The 19,859-nt window shown below is 41.7% G+C and overlaps 1 protein-coding gene across 5 annotated transcripts in view; it reads left to right on the forward strand.

Moving 5' to 3' along the window:
* PHACTR2 (phosphatase and actin regulator 2) overlaps positions 1 to 19,859 on the forward strand; it is a 218,507-nt gene that overhangs the window by 133,921 nt on the left and 64,727 nt on the right. For all 5 annotated transcript variants that reach the window (XM_053913609.2, XM_053913608.2, XM_053913611.2 and 2 more), the window contains exon 2: positions 9,692 to 9,859. In XM_053913609.2, coding sequence (XP_053769584.1) covers positions 9,692 to 9,859 — 168 coding nt within the window. The remainder of the gene's footprint in view (positions 1 to 9,691; positions 9,860 to 19,859) is intronic.

Below are 19,859 nucleotides of genomic sequence, written 5' to 3' on the forward strand. Positions count from 1 at the left end.
GGGGAACATGGTGTGCTGCCAAGGGACTGTTGGAATAGGGACAAAGGTAGTCACATTCTATGTAGACTCTCAGGGCTCCTATTTATCCACCAGCCTATTGACCTGAAGATACTGATTTAATGTGTTGTTTTAATAATACTTCTCTTACATTTCATCCTCTGTGGCAAATTTTTAATAATTTTTGTCTAAGGCAAAATTTAGCTACTTACTTAAGTCATGAAATTGCATTTGATTCTATTTTGCAATTTATATACAAGGTCTGCCAGCTTCTCCCCTAAAATTTCATCCCCATGTGCTTGCTCTGCATAAACTAAACGGTCACTGTCCCAACAGAGGAGGTGAAATTCTCTTTCACTTGGTGGTTTGTCCACTGGAGATGTAGAGACTTTTTCTTCCTTTTCACAAACACAGCACACCCTCCGCACGCCAAGACCTGCTCTCCACCTTAGACTCTCGGAAAGGGAAGGAAGGGAGAAAGCTGGTTGGTTTCTTTCTTATTTTCCATCTGCGTAGCAGACTTCTTGCTATTCTGAAGCACAGCCATCGTATCTGTTCATAGAACCCTTTGCTTGTAGTAGCACCAGTGATGTTCAAAACTCAAGATGCTTTTGTTTACACTAAAATTGATTTTCCATTTGCAAGGTGACCCCTTTCCCACTCATTCAGAGTCTCTTCAAACCCCAAACACGAGTGGCATTATTTAATCTTTGAGTGTCCTGCGGCAAGTCTAGGGGATGTTGTTCATGTCGGTGCATCAGGGTGTCACACAGCTGCACAAACACACTCTCGTTCTGAGGCCTCAAGTTGAAACTCTGAAGTTCTCTGTGCAGACTTGCAGACAGATGGAAGTCTTTAGTAGCTTTTCCCTTTGGGAGTTTAAAAATAATGGCTGTCTCCGTTAGAAAAACAAGTTAAAAAACTGATGGTATCAAATTTCTAAAATTCATACAATGGTAAATAAAGATTCTGTGCAGTCAAATGACTATAGTCAATATAAGTGAAGTGTACACCCTGCCTGCATTCAGCATGAACTTGACCGTGATGACAGTGGGCATAGCTTTAGAGAACAAAACAGTACCTGCCCCAACTCTTGGATTAGCCCAAGGAAGTGGTTGGGGGTGGAATTCAGTTATTATTCATGAGGTTTTTATCTTGCCTTCTCCTAGAATACAGCCCTATTCCCACCCACGACCCTTTGACCCATTTGGTACAAAGGACACTGGAAGCAAATGGTTGAGTTTCAATCCCGTTTACCGTCTGTGACCCTGGGCAAGTTGCGTGGTCTCTGGGTGTCAGCTTCCTCATTTATAAAATAGAAATACTAGCAGCACCTACTTCATAGGGTTGTGGTGAGAATGAAGGAGGTAGTAGTCACAAAGCACTTAGACTAGTCCAAATGTGACCTGAAGTTTGCTATACTTAGCACAAAGCAGCATGAGAAGCGTAGAAATTTTCAAGTTGGAAAGAACCTAGAGATCATGTAACCTACCTTCCTAGTTTCAGCCATGAAGGATCGGGGTCCTCACTCAAGATCACAGGGCTAGTTAAGCAGCAGAGTCAAGTCTGGGACTCAGCTATCTTCTTGGCTAGCAGTTAACCATCTCAATTGGGCGGTCAAAACCCAGAATATTGACTGAGATTTATTGCCTCTCTGGATTGTGCAACGTCTTCTTTGCTTTTTATTCTACAAACAGAGTCTTACTGCTCTTCTAGAGTTACTAGGAGGTGCTGCTGATTCACCATGAGTTCAGCTACCATTCCAATGAGGACAGGCTTGTAGAGTGCGGAAAAAGGACTTGGTCAAAGTCAGAGGGCCTAGACGATGTCTCTGCCATATTTAATGACTGGGAAAGCCACACAGCCTTCTTAGGTCTCGGTTGCCACTTATGTAGGGCTTAAATATATACATAATGTGGAACTATTAAACGTGATTGTTGTTCACGTAAATCATAATGTTGTACCCAATATTTCTGTGGATAGCCCTGCTCAGAACAGCTGCCTGCTCTATTATGCAGAGTGAGAATAAGCATAAAGCTGTTGTTATTTACAGAAAAGAAACTTCTCCACCTTTAATCTTGCTTCTAATTTAGCACAGCTTCAGGGCAACCGTAATACCTCAAAAGCTGGTAGAAAGGTAGACTAGCTCCCCTAGAAACCTAGTAAGGGAAAGGAGATACTATTTACGTTTTCCGGGTAAAGAGAGTGGTAATGATAGCCTTTCTGAAAAGAAGAGCTGTCTGTAAAGCTCACCGCTTTCAAGAACTCTGTCTTCTGAGGTCTTGCTAAGGTAGCATCTTTCTCATTTTGTAACTAGGTAGCTTCACTTTGAAATGCTCATGGATTGGGATGAGTCTCATATACATAATGTTCAGTGTGAGAAGACAGACACAAAAGAAATGCTGTGTATTACTCGAAGTTGAAGTTCAAAAACACATAAATCAGTGGTGATGGAAGTTATAACAGTGGTTGTTTGGGGGAATGGCTAGGGGAGGGGAGGCTTGACTGGGAAGAGGCACGAGGAAGCTTCTGGGCCTGGAAATGAACTAGATCTTGATCTGGAGGGTGATCGCATGTGCAAAATCATTTACTTTCTGTGTGTGTGTTTTACCTCAAAGTTTATTTTGAGAAAGCTCCATATTATTAACTTTAATGACAGTGGGAAGTACTGATCTCATCCCAAGTCCCTTTAGAGAACTTTATAGTTTCTTTCAAGCCACAGAAGAGCGGAAATTGGCAAATTTGGAGGCACACTGTAAGAGCAGTCTTCCTCTCAGGGGACTAACTGCCTTCATCTGACTCTATTATAGCAGAATTTTTCACGTTCTATTTATTTTTCTTTAAATTTAATTTCTTGTTTATATTCTGTTCTTTTTACTCTTGCTGGATTTTAAAAAGATGATGACTAAATAATTTAAAAAATATTTTTAGCCTTGACTGCTGATTATTTTTTAAAAGAACTATTACCTGAGTAAAAGCAAAACACTTTTTGTACCAACTAAGATCATTTCTAACTCTCGAATTCTGTTATTGTCAGATTTTTAAGTACTGATAGATACATTTATACATAGAAAGTTTAGAAATTCTGTAATTCCTTTTTAAAATTTCAGTCTTAACTGCATTCCACGTTCAAAGACGTGACTTTAGCAGTTTGTTTTTATCTTTTTCATATGTATCTTTTGGTATGTATCATCCACCTGTTAGCACGGCACGATGATAATGAGAACGTTTTTCTTGGCATTGCTTTCAAAGCAGCGCCACCCTTGGTTGGTTCACTTTCAGGCCATTCCCATTTTGATTTCCACCAAAAAGCCTACTACTCATCTTTGTGGTCCCAGTGAAGCCTCCCTCTCCCTGTGGGATGTTCCTGAGCCAGAGTTCCCGCTCTGTTCGGGGCGGCTCTGCTTTCACCTTTGTTCCAGAGCCTCTCCCCCTCCCTCCGGCCGGCATCATTGACCATGATCCTGCCTGCTTCCCCCGCCATGCCTGTCCGTCACCTCCCTGGCCCTTCCAGGGTGAGCCACAGCCACAGGTCAAACCCCATCTCTGGGTAAGAGGCCAATCTCTGGAGGCAGACAGACCTGACTTCTGTTCCAAACTCTGTCCCCTACTTGGCATGTCACTTGAGGAAGATATTCTTGACTCGGTCATGTACTTTAACCAATAAATATTTATTTACTCTTTCTCTATATGCATACGCACACACTATCCCTGATACTGCCTTAGATGCCTAGTCTCTGTGAATCTTTGTTTTCTCATCCCCAGAATGAGACTAATAATAGTACTTACCTCAGAGCTATTATGAAAATTAGCATGAGCTAATAATAATTCAGGTAAAGTGCTTAACACAGTGCCTGATGCACAGAAAATACTCAATAAATTCTGCTGTTAATTAAGTGCTCACTGATTTCCACTTTCAGGAGAGATTGAAGCCCAGGGTGGGTCAGTGACTAGCTCAGTGTTGGAGCCCGCTCAGCAGACCTTTCCCGCCAGCGGGAGCCACGGCATTCCTGTTCTTGCATTGTGCCGCTCTTGTCCCATCCCCCATGAAGTCAGGGAGAAGAAAAAATGGATGAGCTAGAAAATGCATCCTCAATTGTCATAAATACATCTAAGTCCTTTAAATATACTTTTGATTCCCAGACAAAATTTTATTATTAGAAACAGTTCAGCTCCAATGATTTAAAAATAAAGTACAGGGAACTTTTTATCTTTTTATTCCCAAATTTGCTATTTTACGTTGGCAGCACACAATACTAATCCCAGGATGGGTGTGTGTGTGTGTGTGTGTGTGTGTGTGTGTGTGTGTGTGTTGGGAAGTGAGTTCGGCTCTCTCCTCTGTGTGGTTTCATAGGAACTGGGGGTGAGGGCTTCCTGCCGCCATTCTGAAACTGCACCCACTGTCTAGCCTCTTGCAGGATGTTGAGTGCAACTACCTTATTGGGTCTGTCATGTGCTAAACAGTATTGAAATAGCAGTGTGATGACTTCTAAATATTCTCATAGTAATACGGTACTGGGAATTTAAAATATCGATAAAGGGAGATTTTGGAGAGAAAGATGTGCAGTTCTAAAGCACACTGCTTTCCAAACCTTCTTTGAGCAGAAATCTTTATTCTTGACAAAGGCCACTGCTCCCTGAGTCCTTTCTATGGCTGACATCCTCTCCCCTGTGAATCTCCCAAATCCTCATTGGGTGCCATGCTGGCTAATGTCGCATTTTAACAAATGAAACCTGTATTTTAGAATAGGGTTAGGTTTGCAGAAAAGTTGCCAAGATAGCAGAGCGTTCTCATCTACCCTCGACTGAGTTTCTCCTATTGTTCATCTCCTATCAGTATGATGCATTTGTTCCAAACCTTGGTGCATTACTATCAACTACATTCTACCATTTACCACGATGTCACTAGTTTTTCTCAAATGTCCTTTTTGTTCCAGTATTCCATCCAAGATACCACATCACATTTATTCATCATGTCTCCTCAGCCTTTTCTGGTCTGTAACAGTTTCTCATACTTTCTTTGTTTTTAGTGGCCTGGACAGTTTTGAGATGTATTTGGTCAGGTAATTTGTAAATGTCCCGCAGTTTGGTTTTCTCTGATGTTTCTCTCATGGTTACACTGGAACAATGGGTTTTGAAGTATGATTCTCATCACATCCTCTCGAGGGTAGATGCTATCACTATGACTTATTACTGAGGAGGTTAATCAAGATCACTTCGCCGAGGCAGTGTCTGTTAGGTCTTTCCACTGTGAAGTCACTCCTCCCCGCTCTGTGCTGTACTCTTTGGAAGGAAGTCATCATGGGTAGCCCACATTTAAGGAGTGAGGAGTGAGGAGTAAGCTCCACCTCCTTGAGAAGGAGTATTTATATAAATTATTGGTAATTCTTCTGTACAGATTCTTCTGTTCTCCCACATTTATTTATTCAATATTTATATCAGTATGGATATTGCATATTTGTCTTATACTTTAGATTATCATCTAATACATTACTTATTTTGTTGCTCAAATTGTTTCAGCTTTGGTTTTGGGACTCTTTCATTGGTTCCTGTGTGGCTTTGATATACTCCTATCAGTATGTTTTTCGAGCACTGGCTTACTTTCCACCACTATAAGATGCTCCAGGCTCATCTAGTATTTTCCTTGCCCCAGCTCGGGAAGCAGCCACTTCCGTGAAGAGATTGGATTCCTTTTATTGGAAAGTGCTGTTAGAATCCAGCACCTGAGGGCTCTGTGTGCTTACAGGGTATTGTTGGTCCCGGGTCCCCTGAGCCAACAGAGCTAGGAAATATATGTGTGTCTGCTGAGCCAATGTACATGTTATCTGTCTGTCTATCATCCATCTATCTATCTCTATCTATCTATCTGTCTGTCTGTCTATCTGTCTATCTATCTATCTATCTATCTGACCTCTTTATCTGTCTGGCCAAACAAAAGTTCCTTGTGATGTTTCCAACTGTAATCTAGTACCACCTGGCTTACTCTGGCTCCCCCTTGCTTATCTGTAACCATTCTTTCCAAGACTGAGAAACCAGGCTCCCAATATTCACTGTTCATTTGTTCCATTCCAATGTGCAGGTACAGCAATTTCAGAATTGCTAGCTAACATCCCCATGTAGTGACTCACATTTTGATTTTTCTGTTCCTTCTCTCTTCCCTTCCACTAGAGATTTGATCCAACCTAGTGGGAGTGCTTATTAGCAAGAGAATAAGAGTCCCCTATAAACAACTCAAGACAAGTATAACCCTCTGACTTCCTTAGAAACTGTTATTCAGTCTCATCTGAAATGGCTCATAGAGAATCAGTTGACTCTTGTCTACTCGGTTTTGTGCCCAGAATTTGTCTTTATGCCCCTGTGTACGACAACACATTCCAAAGTCACTGTGCCATTGAGAGAGAAGCCCCACGTGAGTGTAGGAAATAGAGTTATATCATGCCCAAGTGTAGTCCTAATGTTTCTGTGCCATATGTTCTGTGGCCTTTAAGGGGCAAGTGGCAGAATTATAATGGAAACAAAAGCTTTACTACAAATTTAAAATGCAGTGATAATATTATATAAGCATGATAAATTACAAAGGCACAAATAGCCTCAAAATGATTCTTTAAGGAAATAAAGGTGGGTTTCACTCATCAACTGCCTCACTCAATCTCTCCATCTGTCACCTTCTGTCACGGAGGGAAGTATTGGATTCTTGTTTTTCTTTGTGTCTTTTTGTTTTCAGGAGAAAAATCAACTATTCTTGAGTGGTTCAGGTTCAAAGCAGAATTTTTATGGAGTCTCAGGGAACGGGATATGTGGGTTGAGAGAAAATGAGAACTAGGATATATGTCTGTAGCTACAAAGATGAATTTGAGATGGAAACTTAACTTCCTATGTTTGTAATAGTCAGCCCTTTTATATTTCACAACACCAAACATGTTCAAAACTGAGCCCTTCAGCATAAATTCTCAATGAAGAAGAAATACCACGCTCTTAGTTCCTCCCTGGGTTTTCCCCTAGTTTAAGGAAGGCAGTTGGACAGGAGTGGAAGTGAAATAAATAAGGATTTTACTTCTTCACTCTGGCTTAGCTTCCAAATCAGTCCATCGCACCTCCCTCTCTGCCTGTCCCACTGTGGCCAACACGGGCAGGGTAAAGTAGGTTAGGAGCCATACACAGGAGAATTTGCATTTCTACTGGAAATTTGAGTAGGCTTCACTAGTGGAAAGAATGGGATTTATCGATCTTGGTTGGAAGGGAGTACTCATAAGGATTTAGTTGTTGACATGTACTAATTGTCTTTTTTTTCATTCGGATTAAGATTTTCCTGCTTCTTGGTATGTCAAGTAATTTTTGATTAGAACTTAGACATTTTTGTATTATGTGATGAGACTCTAAATTTTATTGAAACTTTTGTTTTAGCTCACTTTGTCTGACATCTCTCCAGCAAGTAGAAGCAAAGGGTGCTACCTCATTACTGCCAGGTGGGAAGGAAAATCCAGGTTCCCCACTCATCTTCCGTTGCTACATGGTGGTGGAAATGAGGGTGGCGGTAACTCCTTGTTACTATCAGGCCCATAAGATTTTCAGATCCCCACCTGGTCTCCAGTGACACTACAGTGGGTGGGAATGGTCTTGTTCCCACTGAGAAGTGGCCTAATACCACCCCAATATTTGGGGGAGGAGGAAGAGAGACACCTTATTACTGCCAAGCATGGTTGGAAGTCCAAACCCCCACATGCTCTGCACTGACACTGTAGAGAATGCTTCATCACCAGCTGGCAGGCATGAAGGTCCTGGCTTCCTATTTGATCTTCTCTGACATCACTCTGGGTGGTGGAGCTGCTTGTTAGGGGTTCATGAGGGTAGAGCTGTAGTCACCCCACTCCGCCCTTGCTGGCAGGGATGGTAATAGTTTCTTCTGTGGTGATTGGCTGGAGTAGAGCAGTTATTTATAAGTTTCCTATCTTGCTAGGCTGTTCTTTCCCACTCCTTTGGCTTTTGTTGAGTTTTTTTGGTCTGTGAACATTTGGTCTGTTTCTACAGCTGTAAGTCTGGTATATGTGAGACAAGAAGAAAAGTCAAAGGTTTCTCCCCCCACGTTGTTTCTTGGGACCTGAGACCCCAGGCTATTGTACTTTGTTTTCATTTGGCGGAGTGTTTTATATACACCACCCAGGGCTTTTTAGTTGTATTTAACAGGAGGAATAGTTAAAAATAAGGCTGCTCCATCTCCCTGGAAAAAGGTCCTTGCCATTTCATCTTTGTTTATTTGTTTTGATTTTTGAAATATTTTGTTAGGAAAGTTCTGAAAATGAAACAATTGTATCATTCACTACCACCTGAACACTTAACATTTCGCTATATTTTATTTTGTTGTATACAGGGTGGGGCAAAAGTAGGTCTACAGTTGTTTGTATAGGAAATAATACAATAATTAATAAATAATAGTACAAGAATAAACTGTTTTCAGATTCACACTGTAAACCTACTTTTGCCCCACCCTGTATTTATCTGTCCATCCCATCTATCCACCCATTTATTACTTTTAAAGGATTTCAGGGCACTTCACCCCTAAACACATCAGCATGAATGTTATTAATTGGACTTCACTGCTTTTAGGTTTTTAAAGGTAAATTTTACATAACGTGAAATGCACAATATCAGAATCACCACTTGATGGGCTTTGTACAACCCATCCCGTACTGAGATCATCTCTATCCCATGAGAAGTTCCTCCTGTCTCTTCTCAGTTCTTACCGCCACCTCACTCCCAAGAAAGCATTACTGTTCTGCTTTCCTTTCTTTCTTCTTCTTTTTTGTTATTTGTTATTAAATTTATTTTGTCACTCTCAGAACTTCATGTAAGTAGAGCCACACAGCATTCACATTTTTGCACGTTGCTTTTTTCCCAGCATAATGTTTTTGACTTGCATACATGTCGTTGTATGTATCAGTGGCTCTTTTATTTTAATTGCTAAGTACTAGTTTATCCAATATGGGCTGCTTCCAGTTTTTTGCCATTAAAAGTTGATAGTTGGGGTAATACATCATCATATCTTCTGCTTTGAACATAGTGGAAGGTGACATAGGTTTTGTGCCTTTATTCTGATTAATAACACGACTGAGGTGCCCAAAGATGCTTTATCGTCCACAGTACCCACATTTCCCACATATTTCTTGTTGGTATTGATAGCTGTCATTTATTTCAGGCTGAAAACTTTTTGTAATAGAAGCAAAAGATCGTTTAAGCATTGTGAAAATTAGAATTTAGCTTCTTGGCACTAAATTTTAATTGGTGAAGGAGAAACCATAACTATAATGTTCATTACTGAGAATGCCAAACTAGCCTAGTGGTAAACATCCTAGTTCAGAAATACTTAGGGTACTCTATTTCTGCACAAAATATTGATGTAGTTCTTGTACACAGATTCAGCTCTTTCAATGACCCACATTGTTTTGTCCCTACCTATTAAGTAAGCCCCTCACTGCTTCTCTATTTCCACAAAATGATTATCTGAGGGGACTGTAATTTCTCATTGATTTACACTGATTGACATCAGGGGAGTTCTAGGAAATGGGCAAAATAAAGTTTTATGTGAGATTCCAGTTAAAGTGGGTATGCTTGCTATTAACAGTGCAGGAAGAAATAATGAGGTTGTTTTTCAAACTGGTGTTACAGCTTTTCTCTGACTTTCTCTTTCTTCATACAGTTGATGGACTGGACAAAGCTTCTATAGCAAACTCAGACGGCCCAGCAGCAGGTTCCCAAACACCTCCTTTCAAGAGGAAAGGGAAACTCTCCACCATTGGCAAAATCTTTAAGCCTTGGAAATGGAGGAAAAAGAAGACCAGTGACAAATTTAGAGAAACCTCAGCAGGTATGAATATCATAACTTTGTTGGAAGAGGAGATAAATTGTTAAATTGGTCAAAAGGTAAAAAAAGAAAAAGTGTGACTTACAAGGTTTTTTCTGGAAAAATTAATTCATATTTTAAATGAAATTATTTCATTTAAGGATGAAACAAGTTTGAATTCTGATTTGCCTTTTTCTAATCATTTTTGGCTTTCTAACATAGTCTTGTAAATATATACCTGTAAATTCATGTAAAAAACTGATATGCAGGGAGGGGAGGTAAAATTAGAAAATTAGAAGTAGAAATGTTACTTAGCAATATTGTAGCTGCAACAATCCATTTATACACAGACACACACACACACACAGATATATCTATCTACTTAGTTCCAGCAGCACAATCCTATCTGTTTACTTAAAAATGTTTAATGTCTTTTTTGAATTTATTTGTTCTGTGGGCAAGATCTGAAGAGGTGTATGAAAGAAAAATATTGGTGTATTTATTGTTTAATTTTAAATTTCCATCACATCTTTAGGACTGCTCTCTGTCCTAGGGTGCCAAACCTCAGTGGTGGCAAAATTTTCTGTTATTTGATTTTGTGGATTTGTTAAACCTTAAGAATTATATTGTTTAGTACCCTTCATATGGACTCATGGAGGAAGATGGCTTTAAATCTTAGGCCAGAATTAAGCCCAACTTAAGTCTAGTGTCAATGGTATTTTGTTAATATATCTTAAGTTCAGCTTTTTCCATGCTTATAGTCCAAACCACTCACTTCATCAGAATTCCTCATTGCACCACAGTCTAATATTGTCACTGTGTGTACAGAGTCACAGAGCATGTCTCATGGTCTGCACTGAGTTATGAGCTAGGCTTTAGTTCTACAGCTGTGAAAGAAGATTAAAAAATTTGCAAGTAGCACAAGGGTATGAAATAGGGACACCAGGCTTTCCTAAAGAAACGGTTTCTGATGCATTTGAAGCTTATTTTCTTTGAGCATTTAATATTTAAAAAAATATATGGTAACTATATCTGAAATTTGTTTCAAAACAACCCTGGAAAACGGGTGAGTAGAGATGAAAGAAGATTGGCCACAAGTTGGTAATTGTTTAAGCTGAGTGATGGGTACATGGGGTTCATTATTCTCATCTCTTGTAGATATTGGAAGATTTCCTGAATAAAATGATAGAAACAGCCCTGGTTGGTGTGGCTCAATGGCTGAGTGCTGGCCTGCAAATCAAAGGGTCACTGGTTTGATTCCCAGTCTAGGGCACATGCTTGGGTTGTGGACCAGGTCCCAGTAGGGGGTACGTGAGAGGCAACTACACACTGATGTTTTTCTCCCTCCCTGTCTCCCTCCTGTCCCCTCTCCAAAAAATAAGTAAATAAAATCTTTAAAAATAAGAAAAGGATAGAAACAGAAAAGAGACCTGGCTTAGAGGGAAATAATGATAGCTTGGTTACTGAACCCTCTTTACTTCCTAACTGGCTTCTTGGATTAAGAGGCAGTAGGAGTAGGAAGTAAGCGGTGCACAGAATGCTATGCGAAGTGAGGACCTCTGGGTTCTAGTAGTGTCCTTGCCCTGAAGGTGCTGTGTGACCTTGAGCAAGTCAGATCAGAGTTGAATGAGTTGAGTTCTAAGGTGCTTTCAATTCCAGATTCTGTTGTCGGTCCTTGACTCCTTCCATACTGGCTGGGCATTTCTTCTCCCATGCTCTTCAGTTATGAAAGGAACCCCAGCGACCTTCTGAAGTGCCTCCTCTCCCAGTTTCTTAAGCACTGGGGGAATACGGCTCTTCTTGTTACCGTGACTACCCAAGATGGAAGTAGGGCGCTGGACAGTAGTTTGATTCCCAGTCAGGCCCCATGCCGGGGCTGTGGGCCAGGTCCCTGGTAGGGAGTGTGTGAGAGGCAGCCACACATTGATGTTTCTCTCCCTCTTTCTCCTTCCTTTCCCTTCTCTCTAAAAATAAATAAAATATTTAAAATATATATTTTAAAACATTTAAAAAATAAAAAATAATTCACACAGGATTTTATATAAGTCCAGCTCCAAGAAGTTTTTAGTGGATACTATACCCTAGTTCCTAGAGACTACCAAATTACGTTAAAAACCTGAAAAAGTCATTAGATGACTCATTGTTTTTTTAAATCAAATTGCAAAAGAATAAAAACAAGCCACATAGATGTGTTAATAATTCTTTGTGAATTTGCCTCCTCCATTTACTTGCATGATTTTTTTAAACCCACATTATTACTAATGTTTTACTTGAATTTTATAAGAGGTTATCAAATGTCCCATTATAAAGTATTTTAGCATCACCTTAAATGTATGTTTATTTTAAGGTTTAAATTCCTGCTGAGCTTTGGAGGATATAAGTAAAGCCTAAAATAAAGGGCCGCACAAAATGATAGGTCACGATTTTTTTCACATTGAGGAAAGATGTCACATGCAGAAGAAAATCAGTGTGGTTGGAAATAACCAAAAGTGTTTTCTTCTTTTACTAAATTATGTCAGAAACGGGGAAATCTAGCCGTTTGGATATGGCCAAGGTCATGTGCTATCTGGCAAACTATAAAGTATACCTTAAGCAACACCCACAATACCTTGGGATATGAAAGAAGGTGAATTCCTTCCAAGAAAAGTAATTTTTCTGTGTTTTTCCTTCTTTTAAAGTCCTGGCTTTAAATCAGATGAATATGAATCTTTCCGTGTTCCTCTGTGCAGTGATTAATACCACTTTTCCTAAGTCTGGATTTCTGTTGTAGGAATTTTTCATTGGAGTAGACAGGATGCAAAGCTGATTTATATATGCCCTTGTAATACATGCCATTGTAGTCACACGTTTACTGAGGTGGTAGGAGGTAGGAAGGACCCTGTCCTCGGCCTGCTGTGGTGGTCTTTTGGTCAGCTGTATTTTGGAAGGTCATCTTGTCCTCTAAGGCAGTCTGGGCCTGAGCCCCAACTTCCAGTTCCCTGGCCTTGCTTTAAAGCAGAAAAGGTATCTGTATCTTCGCCTCTGGTTTAGGCTGGTCTGTGGGCTGTTAGGTTCTAGGGCAGGAGAGTAGCCCCCTTGTCCAGGTACTTGCCCCAGTGCCTCTTGTCTTTACTTTTCTCTTCCTGAGTGAGAGGGCTCTTCAGTGCCGCCTAATCTCCAGGTTGTGCCCCTTGCCTGTCTCTAGAGTGTCATGTACACTTTTTTCTCCTGTGTAATCATTTCTTCCTGTTGTGGGGGTGGGAGGTAGACGAAGGCTTCTTTCTCCCTGGATCTTTAAATATGCTTTCATCTCCCCAAAACTAAGAATACAAACCCCCATCTCAACACAGCTGTTCCTCTAACTTCTGCATAGACTGCCACCATCGAGACCAAACACCTTGAAACCCCAGCCTGTACCTGTTGCTCCCACTGTCCCTCCGCACTCCCCTGCCACTTCCCACTGCAGTCCCCGCAGCACCCAGCACTCCCCTAGGGTCACTCCAAGCCTCGCAGTCACGAATTTAGTATGCCTCTAATTTTCATCCATTCCTACCTCTACATTTGCCATTATTGATGAGTTCTTCCTTGGTTTACAACAGGTATCATTATATTGGTTGCCTTTGACTTTTCTTGCTCTCTTTTGCCCCCTCCCTTCCCCTCCTCATCTCCCCTGAATCTTTGAGGGGGGGTTGCTACATGTCTTGGCCCTTCTCATTCTTTGAGTGTGTGCTTCCTCATCACACCCTCTTTTCTCAGTACCCATATCTCTGAAGCCCAGGTTCTAGATGAGGCCCGGGCACTTCTACTGAAGCACCTGCTGGGCAGCACTTGCCTGAGGACTACATGTCAACACAAATCTATTGACATGGTCTGCATATATCTCCACTGAACATATGGTACGTGCCAGAAAGTGCGCTAGAGCTGGGTACTCTGCAGCGAATAAGTGAGCAAGGTCTCTGCTCTCCCGAAGCTTTCATTCTAGAGAAGCAAGCTACTGATAAATGCTATGAATGAGCGTGGAGAGTGAGGGGTGAGGGAGTAGCAAAGTGCTGTGTACAAGCATGTTCCAAACCAAAACAGATCCTTTGCCAACCCCAGGTATCCTGGCGATTGCAGACATGGCTTCGTGTAGCATCCAGACTTTGAACCATGGCATCCCTTGACTTTCCCCTGCTTATTACCATCTTCCCGTCTGGCTAGTTCCAAAAACCATGTATGTGTTTCCTCCTAGTTAGAGGGTCTCTAACGTCAGCCTTTCCTCCCCAGCCCCATCGTCTTGGCTTCATCACTCTCTGTCTCAGTTATTGCAGGTAGCCTCTTTGCTGGACTTGGCTGTCAGCTGTACTTGCTGTAGAAAGCTACGGAATGCTAGAGAAGTCAGGGAGGAGCTGGGTTCTGAGAGCAAGCCCACGAGAGGGACCTGACCTAGCTGGTGAGGCTGACAGAGAAGATTCAGGATGGCACTGCTGTCAGGAACCCCGGAGTCAGCAAGATAACACTCTTCCAAGTTTCAGGCCAGCCACGTAGGGCCCCCATCCTTTGTTTTGTTTTGTTTTGTTTTTTAAGGAACTAGGGGATCAAGCTGGTAACTAGGCCAGGAAGTTACCAAAGGATTCAGGACAGAAACTCCCTGTAGAAAGTGAACGGCCCTGGGAGCAGCCTTGCAGACCCCACCCGCAGGGCTGGGGGCTCCTGGTGTTAGGATGATACAGCTGACGACCTGGGAAGGAGGAGTCAGCAGGGGTTGTGTGCACTGGGGACACAGGTAGGTGGAACCCCCATCTCTCCCTTCTCCCCAGAGATCCTCCTGACACCAGCACACAGAACCTCCCACAGGTGGAGCCTGGGTCCTGTCACCTCAAACTAAAAAGTGGGACTGACCCTACGTTGTTTCCTAAATGAATTCCAGATTGGTCAGCTCTCCTCAGAGTAACCAAAGTGACCTTTCCTGTCATATCTTTCCTAGTCACGGTCTTGAACTTCAGTCACACAAGGTCACTCACTGAGCATAGCATACCTGAGCCTGCTTGTCCCCAGACCCTTCTTTTTGCCTCTCCCTCTTCCTCCGAGCCCCTTCTTCCCACAGCCATGCCTGGGGAAAGACTACCATCTGTGCAAGGGTCATAACATGTCTCTTCTTTCTGAAGCTGTTGGCCGGGATGCTGCCTCGGCTGGGCAGGAAGCTCCCCTCCTTTGCCGGCACTGCTGTTGTGACGTAAATATTTTGACTTCTTTCCCTGTTTATGCGTCTGCTCCTGGTTTACTGTGTCAAGTATTGAAGGACAGGGACCATCACACACAGCTTTGCCCCACTTCAGGTGCTTTATGTATCTGAACCTGGTGTGTACACTTAAATGTTCCTTGAATTGCATATTTAGTGACTATCCGCTGTAACTAAAAATAGAGCCCTGGGTGCTTTAGGACTTTATGAGAGAAATGGAAGATTTAAAAATCAATAATGGAAAGAGAAAGAGAGTAATTTAAAATACGAATCAAAACCTTTTGTGCCACGGTGGCAACCGTACGCAACTATGAAGAAGCCAGTGAAATAATTAGGGAAAAAATGTTGGTATCTTTTGCCTTTATTTTAAAAGTCAGTTATATTTCTAAATAAAGAAAATCAAGGCAACTTCTCTTCATTAAAATGATGACTTTTATTCGTTTTGTCACGGGGAAGGAATGCCAGCCTAGATTGTTAGATAACATTGTTGTAAGTTATCAGCTTTCCACAAATCAGAGCAACTTGGAGAGAGTCGTCTGGTAAAAACTTTAATTTACTGAAGGTACTCAGCATTTCCTAATCATAATAATGGCTAGTTTTTATTGAATGCTATTGTGTGCCAAGCCCTGCTCCAAGAACTTTATTCACAGTAACTCATTTAACTTACAAAGTTCAAGTGCTACTATTATTCTAGTTTTATTCATGAGGACACCAAGACGGGAACATTCAAACCAGTTGCCCAAGGAAACACACCGGATAAGGAAGCAAAGGCAGTAGTTTAACCCAAGCAGTTTGGCACAGTAGTGAGGACTTCGGACCATGATACTGGGCTGCTTCCCGGGAAGATAACGCCTCACGCAGATCAGTAAAGACCCTTGTACTACAGTTTTTGCTGTGAGAAGCTCTCAGGAACTATTTTAGTTCCTGGCTGGCTTGATTTCCACAGTGGACACATAGAAAAACAATTGGCAAGGATCAGACCTATGTTTGGTGTTCGTAAAAGTAGTATTCTCTGTAATCACAGAGGCATAATGTCGCTGCTAGGAATGGCTTCCTGTACCTTAGAAAGTAGGGCAAAATTAGAGGATTTGCCCAGGTGGTATTTGTTAAGGACAGGTCTAGTTGCATTAATAAATGACATCATTTTGTCTTTATTTATCTCGGTCCACTGAGAGGATGGAAGCCCCTTCACATAGCATTCGCCCTCACAGCATATCGGAGGCAGAGAGGAGAATCTCTCCCTTTTCCCAGAACCACACAGCACAGCCAGGTCCACGAAGAGCCCCTCGCTCGTGTGTCAGACGACACGCGCCTGACTTCCCAGGTGCTCAGGGAGCAGCTGCATCTCCGACACCCCAGGCCCTGTCACAGTGGCGCCGCAGGAAGCAGAAGAGACAGAGCCGCCTTTCTGTGTGAGCTCAGAGCTGGTAGGGGTTTACAGAAAGTGAACCCAGTGAGTTAGAAAGTGAGGAGAGATCAAATAAAGCAAGAAATTGGGAGTGTGGGAAGGAAGTGACAGTTACACAGGGTGGTCAGGGAAACTTCATCAGGAGGGCAGAGGACATTTAAGCAAAGAGAAGTAGGAAAGAAAAGCTCTCAGAGAAAGCCTATTAAATAATCACATGCATTTTCTTCTTTTCTAATAATGGTGTTCATACACTGGGAAGGTAGCCTGTTTTAAACTTCTCTCTATCCAATAATTTAACAGTTAAAATGTCCCACATGCAAGAACTTCATGACGGTTGATTATAATAGTACAAAGCAGGTTTACAGTTAGTATAACAATTGCACAATAATTAACAAGTAAATAATACAAGAACAAACTGTGTTTCCTGTGCTCAAAACTGTAAACCTGCCTTTGCCCACCCTTACCGTCAGCACCATGGCTCCTGTCATGTCACATGATTTCGCTCCATACAGTTCTCCCAGAGGAGCAGAAATCCGGGAAAGGGACTTAACTCTGTGATATAAACATTTTGATATGGCTTCCTTTCTTAAATTCAAGTCCAGTCCATCAGAAAGCCAGTTTCATGGAGCCCAAGGTTAGAATCCCTCATTTGTTGCTGCTGTGTTTTTGGTGGTTCTAAGCCTCAAGTCCAACAAAGAATGCATTTGTAAGTTGAAATAATGCATTACTGCCACTGTCTTCAAACAGTGCCTAACTTCCATGCTAGCGGTGGCCCCAGTTCTGCTGGTGAAAGTGTAGCCAAATTATTTTACAAAGTTCAGTTTAATCCACATCACACCTAAAGCCTGATACTATTAAGACTCATCCAAATACAGCCAAACACAATTTATTGTTACTGTAACAAACCACGTTCTGAGTCTTCAATTAGGGTTGTAAAGGACCTTATAAGTCATCTAAGTCCATCTCAAGGGCAAAACCCCCACTCTCTCCAGCAGTGCTGAATAGGAATAGTCATTCAGCTTCTTCCTGGGCTCCCAGTTCCTAGCTGTAATTACTGGAGAGGTTTTCTTTTACACTGACCTGAAACAAATTCTCTCTAGTTTTTCCAACTAACCCCTGGCTCCAATATATATATATATTTCAATCACATTGTTCATGGTGATCCTTCCATCTTTTCCCAAAGTTCTTTCATCCCCTTGATCTATTTCCCATTCACTTCCTCACCAGGGCACCATACTAAACTACTGTCCAGGTTACTCCGTGAGTGGTTATCGAATACCAGGCCCAATGCAGCATGTGCTGGAGACACAGGGATGGGCAAGCCTGGTGAGCTCCCTGCTCTCCTGGAGCCCGCCAGGTAGCCTGTGGGTCTGCCTGTCCCTCACGGTCCCGTTCTTGGCTATTTTTAATGCTCAGGTAGCACGGTGGCTTGCCCTCAAATTCTCATTATTGCACTTAACCAACCTCATTTTTACTGTTTAAAATCACATCCAGACTAGGAATTCATCTTGTTTTAAAAATAGTAAGAACTTATCGGTAGGAACCAAGTATCGTATAAATGTCTAGGGAAGTGAATGTTGCCTAATGATAGTTTATTGGTAGATGATGGATACATTTCTGCTCACCGTTCTACTCTCTACCTCTGTGAATTTCACTGTATTGGATGCTTCCCTCATATAAGTGGAGTCATATTGTAGTTGTCCTGTTTTGTTTCTCTTGGCATAATATTCTCAAAGTCCATTCATGTTGCAGCCTATGGAAGCATTTTCTTTCTTTTGCAGACTGCAGTGTTCCATTGTATGTATATGCAGGTATCCCCCACTTTTCAAAAATTCACTTTACATTGCTTCACTTTTGTGAGGCAAAAAGTGAAAATAGCGTTCAGCACTTGTTTTGCAGCAGCAGTTACAGAGGTGGCAGCACCCCCATTAATGCGAGGGGCCCACCAGGCTCCTTCCCCAGAACCACACGCAGCATCTGGGCATCAGGCCCCAGGGCGCTGACCTGAGTCTGCGGGCATCTGGGCTTTATTTTGTGCATTCCCACATTACTGTAAGGTAGTGTTATTTTAGGTGCAACTCAGGCATCCTCTCTCTCCTCCAGCACTCTTTTCTTTTGCTTTGTTAAGATATAATTTACACACCGCACAGTTCATCCATTCAATGTGTGTGATTCAGTGGTTTTAGTAGTCATAACTGTGTAGCCATTATCGCTATCAGCCTTAAACATTTTCATCGTCCTGAGAAGAAACTCCACCCCATTAGCCATCACTCCCCATTTCCCCCAGAACCCCAGCTCTGTTTTCTGTCTCCATAGGAATTTACCTATTCTCTGTTCCATGTAAATAAAATCATGTAATAAATATGTGGTCTTATGGGACTGACTCCCTTTATTTGGCCTAATACTTTAAGGTTCGTTCATGTAACGTACATCAGAACGTTAGGTCATTTTATTGTTGAATAATATTGTCTTGTTTGAATACATCACACTTTGTTTATCTGTACATCAGGTGACGGGCATTTAAGTTGGTCCTATTTTTGGCTATTTTGAATGATGCCTGCTGGGAATATTTGCGTGCAAGCTTTTGCATGGACACATGTTTTCACTTCTCTTGGTTATATACCTAGAAATGGAATTGCTGAGTCACATGGTAATTCAGTGTTTAACATTTTGGAGCACTGCCAAGACCATTTTCCCGAGCAGCTGCACGATTTTACATTCCCACCGACGGTGTGTGAGGGTTCCAGTTTCTCAACCCTCTGGGTAACACTTGTTATTATCTATCTTTTTTGTTGTTGCCATCCCAGTGGGTGTGAAGTAGGGCCCCCAGCACCCTCGGTTCCTCTTTTTCTGCCTTACTTTTTAAAATTTCTGTAGTACATTTTACCTTCTAACAGTTACAAACTATGTCTATTGTTTATTATCTGGTCCTCCTTCCTACTAGATTATAAATTCCATGAGAATAGGGATTTTTGTTTCCTTCTCTGATAAAAATCCCAAAGCAACTAGAATAAATCATGCCTGGCTTGTGTTAAAACATCCGGTAAATGTTTCTGGAATGAATGAATGAAAGGCTTTTGATGCACCTGTGCCGTCCCATAGATGGGGTGTTCACAAGTGGGTGTTTCTGACTTGGAAAATGCTGGAATTTGGGGGGAGGTAAGAGAAAGACAATACATATTTTTAATTCTTCCTTTGTGTTCATATCATTGAGAACTGCTTGAGAGCTTTAAGGAATCTTCAAAAGCCAAAACAGACAAAATGAATATTACACCAAATTTAATGAGCAGGCCGGGGGCCCATTCCCTATGAATGGATGATGAACTGGAGTAACTCCTACTGTCTGCCCTGTGTGGCAGCATGTTAGAGGTCACTCAGTGACCTTTAACATACTGCCATCGTTGACCCAAAATGGA

Source organism: Desmodus rotundus, chromosome 11 (genome assembly GCF_022682495.2).
Source record: "Desmodus rotundus isolate HL8 chromosome 11, HLdesRot8A.1, whole genome shotgun sequence".
Taxonomy (NCBI): domain Eukaryota; kingdom Metazoa; phylum Chordata; class Mammalia; order Chiroptera; family Phyllostomidae; genus Desmodus; species Desmodus rotundus.